The sequence below is a fragment of the Euprymna scolopes genome, chromosome 21 (genome assembly GCF_053919585.1).
Source record: "Euprymna scolopes isolate OS-2025 chromosome 21, ASM5391958v1, whole genome shotgun sequence".
Classification (NCBI taxonomy): Eukaryota; Metazoa; Mollusca; class Cephalopoda; order Sepiida; family Sepiolidae; genus Euprymna; species Euprymna scolopes.
Window position 1 is genome coordinate 38,912,234 of NC_136502.1, and position 15,791 is coordinate 38,928,024.

Consider the following 15,791-nt stretch of genomic DNA (forward strand, 5'->3'; position numbering starts at 1 on the left):
GGAGAACCCCCTCATGACTGAAACGACTATCTTTCCTTCTATCATCCCCCTCCCATACCTACACCCCCTCCAATGCCCCCCCTCTGGGGAAACAAAATCTTCCCCACACTAGGAACCGATCCTGGGTCTGGCCATACCCACATGGGGAGACAAATAAATAGAAACATTAAAAATCACCTATTTTAAATACACCCCTCTTCCTAAACAAACATAATATAAGACTAAAACGAAAAATCACAATACTAAAATCCAAGAATCCAAAAAATAAATATCAAAATAGAATGAAAGCACCCCTACCTTTACTTCAGAAGAGCCAGTCCCCCCTCCCCACACATACACATTAGTAACGACCTCGGACCACAGCCGCCTTCCTAAGGAAGCAAATAACCCCAAAATACTATAAAACAATATACACATTCCCAAACCAATAAAAGCAAACACACACACGCACACACACGCGCGCACACACACATACCCCACCCTAAAGGAAAAGAAAAACAAATTAGCAGAAAGAGATAGCGACTGACTACAGCAAGTTCAAAATCTCCCTGGACAAACCAAATAAAAAAGCAATAAAAATTCAGCATACCAATGTATAATAAACACTTACAAGCCTCCACCCCTTGGAAAAACTTCAAACTAACTACGAAAATCGCCATTTTTACACATTTGAAAATAATTTCTGACGAAGACACATCACAGACCATCTGAAACGTGCGTAAACGATTTCAATGACTTAAAAACATTATTACAATGATCCAAACATAATTCTAAATGAAAAACCAAGACACGAAATAATAAAATAATGTTAAAAAATAGAAATTGTTGGTGACTACTCCCTTATTTAAATATATATATATATATATATATATATATATATATATATATATATATATATATATATATAAAGCTGTGTGTGTGTGTGTGTGTGTGTGTGTGTGGTCACGAATAGGCTCCTATATGGTTGACTATTATAGAAAACTGATCACATATAATGATAGAAGATGTATCGAGGCACAGAAATGGGTAAGTTTGATCTGGCAGAACGGTGGTTCATTAAAATTGTGGGGTCTGCGTTCACGCCTGGTCCACAAAGTATGGAAATAAAAAATTTTAAAATTTAAAAAAAATACGTTTACAAGTGTTTTTGATATGGGTGTACATAATAATACTTTGATAAGTATGTTTTAATTAAATAGGGATGGTATAATAAAATTGTGGTGTCTGCGTTCGCGCCTGGCCTCCATAGAACGGAAACAGGCACAAACTTTAATAAAGACTTTTTATATCTATCTGCATAAGTATACTTTGATAATTATGTTTCAGTTTGAAGAAATATGGTATAATAAAATCATGGAGTGTTCGTTCACGCCTGACCTCCATAGAATGGAAATATGTCACAAAGTTTAACAAGGTTTTTTTAATATAGATCCACAGAATATTGTAATAAGTGTTTCAGTGTGAACAGGTATGGTATAATAAATTATGGGGTTTATCTATTTTATTTTTACTTTCATCATATTTTGCTTTGGTTTTGATACTCCCAAATTCGAAGCTATCTCTTTACAACCCTTCCATTTCAGAACCTATCATACTTTCATAGGTCAGAATCCATTTTCTGTAGGCTGCTTTTGAACCCAGTCAATGACGGGTACTTTTGCTAGTATATATATATATATATATATATATATATATATATATATATATATATATATATATATATATATATATATATATATAGAGAGAGAGAGAGAGAGAGAGAGAGAGAGAGAGGTATAAGTGGTAAAAAAAAAAAACAGGATAAAAAAATGCTCAATACGTTAGTAGAGCTGAATATGTTTTTTTTTTAATTTCATAATCCCAAGTATTAACTCATTCCATTACTATTGTTTCTGCAGACAGAGGAATTTACTGTCAGCTTCTTCGGATGGTAAGAGTCAAAAACCTATGTATCTCTCTCTCTCTCTCTCTCTCTCTCTATATATATATATATATATATATATATATATATATATATATATAGAGAGAGAGAGAGAGAGAGAGAGAGAGAGACAGAGACAGAGACAGAGACAGACAGGAAGATAGTGGGAAAGAGAGATAGATAAAACAAGCTAATCTAAGATATGCAAAACAGGTGACGTCAATAGTATAGTCCTTTTCTTTTTTTTTTACAAAATGGTCATCACATATCAAGGCCCAGATGCCACTCAAGGAGAAGAGTTAATGTGTGTACTGTAGTTATTGGGACAGTAGCATAATAATCGTTTGTAGAAGGTATTTTGGATAATTAGATCATTTGTGAGAATGGCTGAACAAGAACTTGTTTATGTTGGACTTGAAGATAATGATATTGTAGTCAGCTGGAAAGCAGACGAGCAGAACAGAGTTCCACAGGTGAGCAGTTCTAGGGAAGAAGCTTTGTTCATGGAATCCATGTTTAGGTTTAGGCAATGATAGAGAGTGGCGGAATTTATTGATAGTGATTTGGGCTAGACGAGTATTTTTGTGAAGGATTTGCAAGGGGGGACCATAGATTGGAGCTCAGTCAGACGTCATGAAAATAGCAAAGGAGCAGAGACATGCTCGCAACGTCTCTTCTGTATGTATATAGAGATAGAGTGCTTCGAGCAGATCCTGCCCAAATGTAGCAACAGTACTCCATTCTAGGACATACTTGGCTCTTATACAGGTAGAGAATTGCTTCAGCAGTGAGATATCTACTGGAGCGGTAGAATGTTCCAACCATTTTTCCAGTGACCTTGGCTACAAATTTAATGTATGTGCTCCATTTCAGATCAGGATTGAAGGTCAGACCAAGAAATTTTTCTAAACATGGAGCATTCTCAAGATGAGAGCCGTTCATTTCAATAGAAGTCAGATATGGGTCAGAGCATTGATGATGGAAAGATAGAAGTTTGGTTTTAGATGCATTAAAATTAACAAACCACCTTTTCCCCCATTACATCACGTGCTCAAGATCGGAGAAGAGAGAATCAGAGAGATCTTGACCATTTATCATCTTAGAGGTGTTGTCATAGACGATAGTGTTATCTGCATAAATGTCTATAAATGATCTAAGAATGGGATTTGGGAGATCATTGATAAAAATCAAGAAGAGAGTTGGGCCCAGGATGGAACCCTAAGGGACGCCAGTGTTAATACTGTAAGCTTCTGATTTCTGTCCATCAACCACTATTCTTATAAACCTATCAGAGAGAAATGATTTAATAACTGAGAAGACATGTCTAGCTATTCAGTAGCTGGATATTTTGTGTAGCAGGCCCTTATACCACACCCTATTGAAAGTCTTTGATATGTCAAGAGCAATTGACTTAGAAACGAAGCCCATATCAAGAGATTCACTAATTCTGTGAGATATTACTGTAAGCACATCAGCTGTAGATCTAGACGAGCAGAAACCATATTGCTTGATTACTTCTCTGTTTAACACAGATTCCAGTAATTTATGCACAGGAAACTGATTGGTCTGTACTTAGAGGGAGATGACCGATCACCTAAATTTTTAAATATGAGGCAGACTTAAGACTTAAGAGGTTTTCCAGAGTATTGGGAAGCATTTCTCCTACAGACAACGTTTAAACAGCTTTGTAAGTATGGGGGATAGTTCTGGTTGAAGTTTTTTGAGCACGATAATTGGAATGCCATCGGGGAAAGAATAAATGAGAATTCATGAGATGTAGAAAAATTAAGGTAGCAGTTTCGGCTCACAGGGGAAGCCCAAGGAAAACATGAGAGGAAATGATAAACATGAACCTGAGGGAAAGAGGGATAAATAAAGACATGGTCAGAAATAGGTTAGTTTGGGAGGGTGGGTGATGGGTTTAATTTCTTAAAAGCTGTCTAACATCATGCTTGCATGTAAAACAAATGTTAAACTGATGATGATGATGATGATGATGATGATGATGATGATGATGATGGTGGTGGTGTCGTTGTTGTTGTTGTTGTTGTTGTTGTTGTTGTTGTTGTCATTGTTGTTGTTGTTGATGATGATGATGATGATGATGATGATGATGATGATGATGATGATGATGATGTCGTTGTTGTTGATGATGATGATGATGATGATGATGATGATGATGATCATCATCATCATCATCATCATCATCATCATCATCATCACCACCACCACCACCACCACCACCACCACCACCACCACCATTTTTCTACTTTTTATCTGAAAACTACTGGGTCCTTCAGCCTTAAACCCCGGAACTTTCTTTAGATAGTTACTTTTTTTTTCCTGTCACCGCTTTTCTGCTTTGAGCAAAAGCACAGCTGCCTATTCGTCCGAGTTTAGTCTTTTATCTCTCTGAAGTCTCGAGAATTCTCGTGGTTAGTCTGGCCTTCTTTCCAATAAAACTAACCATGCCTATCACTTCTTCTTCTTCTTCTTCTTCTCCCAGCCTCCGCGTATCGACAGTAAACAGAGCAGAGATTCTGTCTTTCAGAGGTGAGTGCATTAGAAGAATCACTACTACATTATCTGTACAAATAAAATTCTTTTCTTGTCATTTTTTCTTTGTTAGTCAAACTAGAAACAAACTTGTACATAAAAGCTAATAAAGGGAGACAACTACATAAAAGCTAATAAAGGGAGACAATTACATAAAAAGCTAATAAAGGGAGACAATTACATAAAAAGCTAATAAAGGGAGACAATTACATAAAAAGCTAATAAAGGGAGACAATTACATAAAAAGCTAATAAAGGGAGACAATTACATAAAAAGCTAATAAAGGGAGACAATTACATAAAAGCTAATAAAGGGAGACAATTACATACCGAGGTGAGAAATCACAACCTTGTTGCATGAAGGCGCCCAGCGAAAACCAGAGGCTGTTGGAAATGGTAAAATCATTCGTGATATTCGACTCATCTTCCACGTGCCACTCGTTCGGGCTGAAGCGACTGACCAAAAACAAGACCACGCTGACTCCGATGAAGGCAAACAAGATGCACATCCAGATCTCGTAGGATAACGGGTCGAGGAACGAGAACACGTGAGCTTTCTGGTCCGCTGGTTTTTTTATCATGATGCTGATTCCCAGGCTCATAAAGGGTTTGGAGAAATCAATGACCCGTTCCCGCACAGCCGAGATCGTCAGTGGGGCAATAGCCATATCCGCCTCCTGAAATTTGGAAGAGAAAAAAAATAATTGATGAATGAAATTAAAAACAACAAATTAAAAAATTTGAATTTTAACTTCCAAACTCTTATAAATTTAACAAATCTACATTGACTTATTTACTTGTCTCAGTTTTATGGTAGAATTTGTAACTTAACCTTTTAAGGATTATGGATCTGATCTAAATATTTTCCAACCAAGCCTATGGTTGTATTTATATGAGCATTATAGATTAATGGAATTTACTATTTTCCAACCAACTTTATTGATTGGTTCTTGTTATTATGACTACAATTTCATCACCATCACTTTAAATATCCTTTTTTGCACGTTTTATATGTTCAGCACTGAACATGGAAGCTGACATTTTCTCTATTCTCAGCAAGCCACACTCATTGTTTCCTTTAAAAATCATAGAAACCATTTATATTAAGTCCTGTAGACCTTCTCTTTGTAAGCAAAAAAAAAAATCTTTTAGGACTTAATGTAGTTTCTATTTGATTCTTTCCTATTTTAATTTTTTCTCTCTTTTTTTTTTTTGTTTGTTCCCCACCACGTTCCCATTTCATATTATTTTTTTTTATATAATAATTATACCTCGATTTAGCTCTTGGGCGCAGTATGAAATCGGTTAGTTAGCTCTTTCACTTTTTATTTTTTAAATTTAATATGTTAAAATTTGGTCTCCATTTAGCTATTATAAAATTCTGTACACTCAAAAAGATATTTATGTATTTTATATATATTATCCTTTTAAATTATTATATAAAACTAGCAAAACCCGTTAATTGACGTTGCCTGTTCTCTGCCTCGCAAAAAAGTAAACAACGGTTGTTGTAGGTGGCCACTGCTGTCCCTAGACAATTGCGGACATTGGCGGCCTTGGCTGAAATGAAATAATCTGGCTTTCACTGGCAATTAGTGCTGGTTTCGGGCGATAACATGCAGATACTGTTTGAAAAAAGCAATTAAGGGAATGTGTAAATCAGTATGAATTGATAAAATCACAAAAATGGTCCATTATAATAATAATAATAATAATAATAATAATAATAATAATGGAAAGTAAAAACAAAAGCTTTAGAGGTTAGAGATTCTCACTGTATATGAATTGTTTAGAGTGATCGAAATCAGTGATAGTAGTTCTAGATGTTTCTGTTTGTTGTTCAACTCTTCCATAAATAGTATTAAAGTAAATTCCAGTTTTATGTCATCTTTTTTTATCGTGTAAAACAAAATAGTTGCAACTTTTTTCACTTCACTTCTTTAGGTATTGTCATGTTAAGAACGGTGTTTGAAATAGACAGCCCTAACATCCTCATCTAAAGAATGGCTTTCAGAGTAGACAATCTCTTTTTGATTTTTTTTTTGGGGGGGGTGGAATAATTCCCCAAAATTTAACCATGATAATCATTGTCATCAGCATACCCACCCGCAGGTGTAAAAAAAAATTGTGGGGTGGAAGTATCGGTAGGAGAGAAGTAAATTTGTTTATCGCACATGCGTACAAACCTGGCAGCCAGTGAATTACAGTGCATAATACAGATTTTTATATCTCTATAAGTACTTGTCTCCGAATAGTTTGAATGAGATTTTCTTAATCAGCATAGTCGAAAACCTGGAAAAGTTGTCATTCTAAAGAAAATTGTGGAGGTGGACCTAATGTACAAATTTATCCCTTCCCATGAAAAAAAAGTTAACATGTGCACGATGTCAAGAATCCAGTAGATTATATTGCTGAAACATTTATTTTTAATTCGGTAACAATAGATTGTACAGATTTAAATAAAGTATATTTAAATAAAGTACATAAAAAACGTAACTATGTCTGAAAAAATATAATTAATTACTAGAACAAATATACAAAGCAAACGAGTTAGAGAGAGAGAGGAAATAAATGCTTGTTTCTTTTTCCTTGGCATTGACGTGAAGAAATGTAAAAAGCAAGCAAGAGAGAAAGAGAGAGAGAAAGAGAGAATGAGAGACAGTTGGGAACAATATATAGAGAGAGAGATAGGGAGGGAGAGAGAGAGAGAGGAAATGCAAACTTACATCATTAAATGTAAGAAAATGAATGCAACAATTTACTCAGAGGGCCAAAGTAGGTATCAATTCAACGCCATATTTAAATGGTACATTAGCATTCTTTTAGCATGTGAATACAGTTAATCCAGAATATAGGAATGGTCAGCCAATCAGATTGAACGGAATTAGTCTGGGGAGACTTTATAATTCTTAAATAGGAAAAGGGAAAGATTATATTATGTCTAGGAGCTTATGCTCCAGTTACGAAGAGTGAACCCCCCCCCCATATCTGTTGAAAATGTAGAATTCCTCCCGGTGATGACTGAAAGCAGTAGAAGGACTTGATATTAAGCGGTAAAAATAAGAACTACTTCCTCTAAAGATGGTTGCGATTGTGATGGTGTTGCTCCTAGGATGAAATGTACGATTTTATTATATCAACTAAATGTGTCTAAAATGGCATTCTAAAGTTGCATAAGATAGTAGCTAACAGTCTAGACATAATAAATTTGTTGTTGCAAACTTATGGTATTTTGGACCAGAGGGGAATTTCTGCAATCAAAATCTTATATATGGCGATATATATATATATATATATATATATATATATATATATATATATATATATATATATATATATATAGAGAGAGAGAGAGAGAGAGAGAGAGAGAGAGAGAGAGAGGGGTGGGGAGAGAGAGAATAAGTTAAAAGGATAAAAAATAAAGCTACATAGAGACTTTATTGCATTATCAAGTCAATAAAAGTTACAGAAAGGGAAATAAGGGAGAAACTCTTTCGGCCTAGGTATTTCGAAGCTAAATGCTTTTCATCAGAAGAGAAGAAAAAGGCGGCATTATGCAAAGATAAGGGTAAAAACACCGACTTTTTCTTTCAAGCTGATGTGATGTGAAACATTTAAATTAGAAATGGCAAAAATAGGGGAAGAGGAAGGTAATATGATGGAAGCAAAAAAGAGAAATGCATGAAAGAAACAATAAAAAAATAAAAATGAATAGAAAATAAAGCAATTTATAAAATACGCTTAAATATGATATTTTAATATGTCGAACTTTCGTATATATGATTATAGAGTCGTGATTGCAAAAATAAAAAAAGTATTTAGGCGCCATCCGCTAGAATCGAAACCATAACATTCAAAGCTGGTGACGTTATCACTGTACCAACGTGACATGCATATAAACTAATTAACAATTAAAAAATAAACTAAGATTAATGTACAAAATTTTAAACTATTTTTTTTTCAATTTTGACCCATTAAAAAACACCTCAAAAATAATTTAACCGGCTAAAGACCCATAAAAGAACGGCCTGTAAAAAAATCCAATAATTTGAGGCCTCTGGCGCCGCTCTGCGACTTTTAGTTTCAGAGGAGATAGAGTTTAAAAATATGGAGACTGACAGACCGACAGACAGAGATACAGCCGTTTATATATTAGATTTTAAGGCTACCATGTTGCATTCAACCAGAAGCAGGCTAGCGAAACAGTGTTCCACAGATGAGCAGTTATGAGAAAGAAACTTTGTTCTTCGGATCCTTTCCTTTCTTTTCTTCTGTTTCATTGATCTAACGACTACGTTACATAACAACGAAGATGAGAATTATTCAAAGGTGTCAAAACATTATTGCATGTCTTCAATGTATTTTTCTTATGCACTTCTTTAAAACGTATCCAATTATTCTCCGGTACAATAAAATGAAATAAAATAAATAAATAAAAATTTTAAAAAAAAACATTACATATTTTGACTTCTCCACAAGCTGATGATTTTTCTGGACATTGTAAGTGTAAGATGGTCAACATCATAAAATTTGGAATATGGACTTTTGTCATTAACCTAGCACAAACGATAATAGCATCTAATAACAAAAAATTAAATTAGCTCAGACCACCCCCTTCCCCTAATGCCAAAAACTAACAGCAATTGTAACAATAAGCAAGACTTCCCACTCAAAAGCGATTACATCCACAGGGATGTCATATATTCATGTACTGTTACTGAGTTACCCAAAAAAAAAACACACACACACACAGAAATGTCTCATCCGTCTACTACTCCAAATACTACTCCAATTATTGAATCGACCGATCCACCGATCGTTTCGCCCACAAATAACAATGTCACAACCAACAGCACAAATAATAATATCGATATTGATGAATATAGTAATGATGGCAACAATAATAATGCCAATAACATTAATAAAGATAACCTGCCTCATTTTTCTCAAGACTTGATCCGTTATCTTAAAAAAACATGTCGCATATTTTGACTTCTCCACAAGCTGATGATTTTTCTTAAAGCTCCATTTTACCCTGGACATTTATATTTATATTTCTGTTTTCTCATGGATTACCAATATATTTTCAACAGACCCATTTCGGATTTTTCCTGTTCTGGATTTTACCATCTTACCCATTATATTTTTAACATATCCTTTTTCTCCCTTTTTTTACGTTTCTTTTTTTTTTTTTTTTTTTTTCAATCCCCCTTGAATCCCTTCAAAGTGTCTCAAACTGTTAAATGACGTTTTTTTATGCAAATATGATAAACTTCATATTATTTGTTTCCTGTGATGCATTAACTTGCAAAATTTATTGTATATTCTGCAAACATCTTCCTTCTGATTAGAAGAATTGCATTCTTCGAAACTCCATGGAATAAGGTTTTTCTTGTTTTATTTGTATTCCTTGTCGAATAATTAAAATTTTGTATACCTTCCTTATAGGTTTATAAGTTTTTTTAAAAATTTGAATAAATTTTCAAAATCAATATATATATATATATATATATATATATATATATATATATAAAATGTACATATGAAATTAAGAACGTTTTGAAGTTACAATCAATTTAGTATTATGACATAATAGATAAAAAGATGTTTTATATATATATATATATATATATATATATATATATATATATATATATATATATATATATATATATATATATATATATATATACATTTTTTGTCTTGGGCGATATAAAAAAACATGGCGGTATCCCGTAAGACTCAATCCCATACGTTTTGTTGAATATTTAAACATTTCAAACATGTTTTTCTTCCAATTACATGCATTGTCATACTAAATAGATTTTAAGTTGAAATCGTTCCTCATTAAATATTATTTAAAAGCAAACGCCATTTTTAGCACCTATACGAAATGTTTCTATCACATTTATGCTAACCCCATCGAACTCATCATTTACCGCATCTACTACATATCTTTTGCAATTAAAATGTCAAACGAATTTGTTTTAAGTTTTCAAAAATCTTTGTGCTTTGTGCGTATTTCGTCTGTTTACTAATATTTATGCTTCACCTTTAATCAATCGATAATCTTTCGCGATCGGTGCAGTTCATATCGCGATGACCTTGAACAACAAAAAAACATAGATTTTGATTGATTTCTATTTTCTGCCATTCCGCTTATCATTGGATTCTTCGAAATCAAATCTGCATCCGCAAGACAGATTTGATTTTCTATTTTTCGTTTGGTTACGATTGATTTAAGAGGATCACAAATACTTGACGCAATTTTGAGATTTCCAAAATGTTGTTGATAATAACACGTGGAATCGTGCATTTTTAAAAATCAATTTTTTAAACCTAGGCACTACTACTGGTATAACCAGAAGGCTAAACATCAGCTTGAAAGAAAAAGTTCATTTGATGAAGTAAATACAATTTTAAATCCCACCTCACCCATACACTAAAAATACACGGTGTCCAAAAAGTCACTGAAGGATTTTGAACTTAAATAGATTCTTTATTTTTGATTATATCTTTCTGTAATTTTAATACAATCTGACTAAGACATTGAGAAATTTTTTTTAAAAATGCAAAATTCAAACTATCTTTATTTACGAAAAATAATGTCTTTTAAATGTTTCCCATTTTCAGTTTCGCGTATTTGTGCTCTTTCCAAAACATTATTCCTGACAGATTGTAGAATTTTTGGATTTCGATTTAACTCCCTTATGTTTTTCTTCAATTCTTGCAGAGTTTGGGGTTTGTTAACATAGACTCTTTCTTTAAGATATCCCCACAAGAAAAAGTCGGAGCTAGTCAAGTCCGGGGAACATGGTGGCTATTGACGAAGCTGGAAATGGGTAATATTTAAAAGACATTATTTTTTATAAATAAAGATTGTTTAAATTTTGAGGGGTTTTTTTAATCACCAAATCTGCAAAAAATAGGCTTCAAAAATCAAATCCTCTTCAGGAACACAGTGAAATGTTTCTAATGCTGACTAGATCGCGGTTTGGGAAAAAACATTCGGGTTTAACTCGTTTCTGTCTTTATTTGCGATTACTTGAGTTAGTAGTTTCAATTTTTCCTCTGCTTGCATCTGCATTTCCGGTATTTTTTCATTGAATTCCTTTCTTTCCTCTTCTCTTTCTCTTCTTTCTTCTTCGCTTTGTTTTCTTCCATTTCTCGCTGTCTATTTAACTCCTTTGGCATCTTACTCTACTTTTCTTCGACGAACTTCATCAGCTGCAGTTGTCTTTCATCATTTTCTTTCTGTCTTTACATATTTTGTCTCTGTAACTCTAACGTCTGAGTTTGCTGTAGACACATCATTTCAACAAATTGCTTCGAAAGCTCTTTCATTTTGAAAAATAGAATCACAAGAAAAATCCGGGACTAAAATATGAAGTTCAAAAAAAAGAAGTCTGTACTTTTTAGATAAACAGAAAAACTGTAACCTTACAGAAAAGAAAGGCAAAATTAATATTCACAAATTTTCCACAAAGTCACGTACATGTGGTTTTAATAGAAAGAATTTTCTACAGAGAACAACAGAATTTATTTTAACTCTCGAGGAAAAAAAAAACACAAAGAATTTGGAATAAAAACAAATTGAAATTCCTTTTTTGTAATGAAAATCCAGTCGAGTATTCAAATTATTGTCCTGAATTCTTGTAAGGGAGTAAATGCGGTTTCAATCCTACAGAGAGTTAATATATTTTTGTTTTCTTTTTCTAGTTGTTTTATCAAGAAAAAAGTCATTATTATCGACATGCACAGTGTTCGAACATGTTTTCTCTCACATATACACACACACATGTACGCACGCACGCACATACGCACACACACACGCACGCATATACACAGCCTCATACACACACTCACATTCATGTGCATACACACACCGGAGCTGTGACGTCACTTCCTTTTAAGTGAAAACCAGACATGCGCACCCAGAACACTAACTCCAGTATAAAAGTCAACAAAACCTGTTAACTTCCCTTTTTTCGTCTGGACCAGTGTTCGAGCTGCTTAGTCGACGACCGACCGCGTGCTCTAACATCACTTTCCCTGCTACTGTGATGTGGGGCAAGCGCAAGCACAGTTTATACGCTTTCTCTCTCCATGAACTGGATTAACTTTTCTCACTCTATCTCCTCTTCGCGTTGGCCCATCGACATAGACATGTGCGCGACGCTCTACTGCGCTTAACCCTTTCTTTCTACAGACGGCTTGCCACTTCGCGTTTCTCTATTGCATTCCCCTTTCCTTCCACGCGCGTAGTAGTCAACGGCTGAATGAACACGTGTACACCGAAGACTTTCATTTCTCAACAGAAAATAAACGACATGTTTATTTTATTCCAGCATTTGAGTTCTTTGTTTTCTTCATTCAATTCGTTTCATTATTTTTTCTTGTAGCGAGTTAAGGTATTTTATATCCTGGTCCGCAACAACAGTAATTAATTTTTTTTCTACTCAAGGTTTTTGAAAAAGAAACTTTTCTGAGGTTGTTTTACATCGCGTTGAAAAATCATTGTGGAGCCAATCTTTGTAGTTTCAAAGAAGGCAGAAAAATACAAGTTTATTTTAATAAAAGTTGGGCGTTTATCAAAAAGAAATAATTGAGGGTCCTTTTTCGAAATTCTTTTATCACAAATGTCGTGGTACGATTTAAGGGGTCGCAATTATAAAAAGTCATGGGGTTCACTGTGAGTGGTTAAACTGTGACTTTGCTTGAAGGTAGAAATGTCTGGCATTATATAAGCCAGACGAATCCATATTGTCCATGGATATAGGAGTATTAACAGAACAGTTTATATGCTCAGCTAAATAAAAAAACAACAAAACAAATGCCCCGCCCAAGGGGCATAGGCCATCTACAACTTTGTAGATGCTTTTGTAGTGACTGAGTTTACGGGGTGAGGGTGCTGGCCCCACGCCCAACCTTCCAGGAAGGTACATACAGCGCCTAGCCTTCCCAAATGGTCACCCATCTGGTACTGGCCAGGCTCACCGTTGCTTAACTTCGGTAATCTGGCGAGAACCGGTATGTCAACGTGATTGTGCCGTACCAAAACAAATACCCACAAAGTTATTATTGTTTTAATCAAAATTTTCCTGGATAAATAATATCTAAAAATTTAGATATAAAAATTTGTCATGTCTGTTTCCCAGCCAGTCTAAGTAAAGGAAGTAATTCTGATTCTTTCATCAATTATGCTGACTCATGCCTTGAAGAATATATAAAAACGAGTAGTGTATGCACGCGTGTGTGGAGAAAGAGAGGAATAGGCTGGTGGGGGGGGGAGAAAGAGAGGAACATACACGGATAAAGAGAAGTAGAGAAACCAAAGTTTTAATAGAAACATGCAACACTTTCGCCCCAGACAATGCCAGACAGACTTGCTAATAATTTATTAGAAACTAGTTGGTTTAGCCAAGACCGTCTTAAAAGACAAGATGGCCGGTGGGCAAAAATAATTTAATCTGCTGACGTCATCACGGATAGTCCATTAGTTGCTTGACACCGGTAAACACCGGTAGCCACTCGTGGATATCTCCATTCAGCAAAGTAAGTTTTAACGTGCTCCCCCCTGTATTTAACACGATGTAACTATAATTTAATTCAATATTATCATCCTAAGTTTTTTACCATTCAAAAGAAGAAGCTTCAAATAAATTGCTAATATTAAAAAAAATTTTTTTACAGCATACAAAACTAATGAAAATGCGAGACAACATCGACTCTTTTGAAGAGACGATTTTTTTAAGCTGTTGACACATGTTTTAAAAATTTAGCAAAAATTAATTTTCCTGAAATTTTCAATATTTAAAAATAAATTATGCCGGCTGATAACATTTTTAAACTTTTTTTTAAAGCTAGAAAGATAAAATTTAAAAATACTTATTTATATATATATATATATATATATATATATATATATATATATATATATATATATATATATATATATATATATATATATATATATATGAAACTTAAAAGTAAAAAAAAAAAACGCGCGTTCATTTCGGGTTTGTATTACTGTACACATAGATTCGAAAAAGTTGTCAAAAAACAAATATATGACAAATAAATGTTACCAAAGGCAAGATAAGTTACTTTTCTACCAAACTAGATATATTTTTCGTGTTTTTATTCAATGTAACATGTTTATTCAGCTCGAAAAACAAGGTGTTATAAATAAAAAAAACTAGAAAAAATATATGTCAAGCTATGTCACGGTAACATATATTGAGCGAGTTTTTAACAGTATCTTAACCAGTTTTTTATTTATAACACCTTTTCCAAAACTTACCGTGTTAAAGAGGGAGTCAGACGCCATCTTGAATTTTCCGGGTTTGTATTACTGTACACATAGATTCGAAAAAGTTGTCAAAAAACAAATATATAACAAATAAATGTTATCAAAGGCAAGATAAGTTACTTTTCTAACTAACTGGATATATTTTTTGTGTTTTTATTCAATGTAACATTTTTATTCAGCTCGAAAAACATACAGTGTTTACCGATGTATTGGAAAATTTAAAATGGCGGCCGACTCTCTCTTTAACACGGTAAGTTCGGAAAAAGGTGTAATAAATAATAAACTAAACAAAATACTCTTAGAAATTTGCTCAATATAAGTTACCGTGACATAACTTGATATATATTCGGTGGTTTTTTAATAGTATTTTGTCTAGTTTATTATTTATAACACCTTTTCCAGAATTTACCGTGTTAAAGAGAGAGTCGGCCGCCATTTTAAATTTTCCAATACATCGGTAAACACTGTATGCTTTTTGAGCTGAATAAACATGTTAAATTGAATAAAAAACACGAAAATTATATCCAGTTTGGTAGAAAAGTAATTTATCTTGCCTTTGATAACATTTATTTGTTATATATTTGTTTTTTGACAACTTTTTCGAATCTATGTGTACAGTAATACAAACCCAAAGATATCCAGTTTGGTAGAAAAGTAACTTATCTTGCCTTTGATAACATTTATTTGTTTTTTGACAACTTTTTCGAATCTATGTTTACAGTAATACAAACCCAGGTATTTTAACAAACTGAAAATATGGATATAAAAAAGATTTTGCATGTTATTTTTGTTATGTGGTGAAATAATCTTAAATAAGAAACATGATTTTTTCTTTAGGTTAATTATTTTTTTACTGTGCAATATTTCATGAATTTATTAAAAATATTGTTTTTGATTTTGAAAACATATTGTGGTTCATTTGCATTTAAAAATATTGTGGTTCATTTTGATTAAAAAATATTCATTTTGATTTTTAAAAAAATATTATTCACTTTGATTAAAA

At 33.2% G+C, this 15,791-nt stretch overlaps 1 protein-coding gene across 1 annotated transcript in view; it reads right to left on the bottom strand.

Annotated features, from left to right (window-relative positions):
- The window catches only part of LOC145242128 (glutamate receptor-like), a 229,511-nt gene that overhangs the window by 47,920 nt on the left and 165,800 nt on the right, over nucleotides 1–15,791 (bottom strand). The window contains exon 11 of the mRNA XM_080105052.1: nucleotides 4,807–5,153. Within this exon, the coding sequence (XP_079961178.1) occupies nucleotides 4,807–5,153 (347 nt within the window). The remainder of the gene's footprint in view (nucleotides 1–4,806; nucleotides 5,154–15,791) is intronic.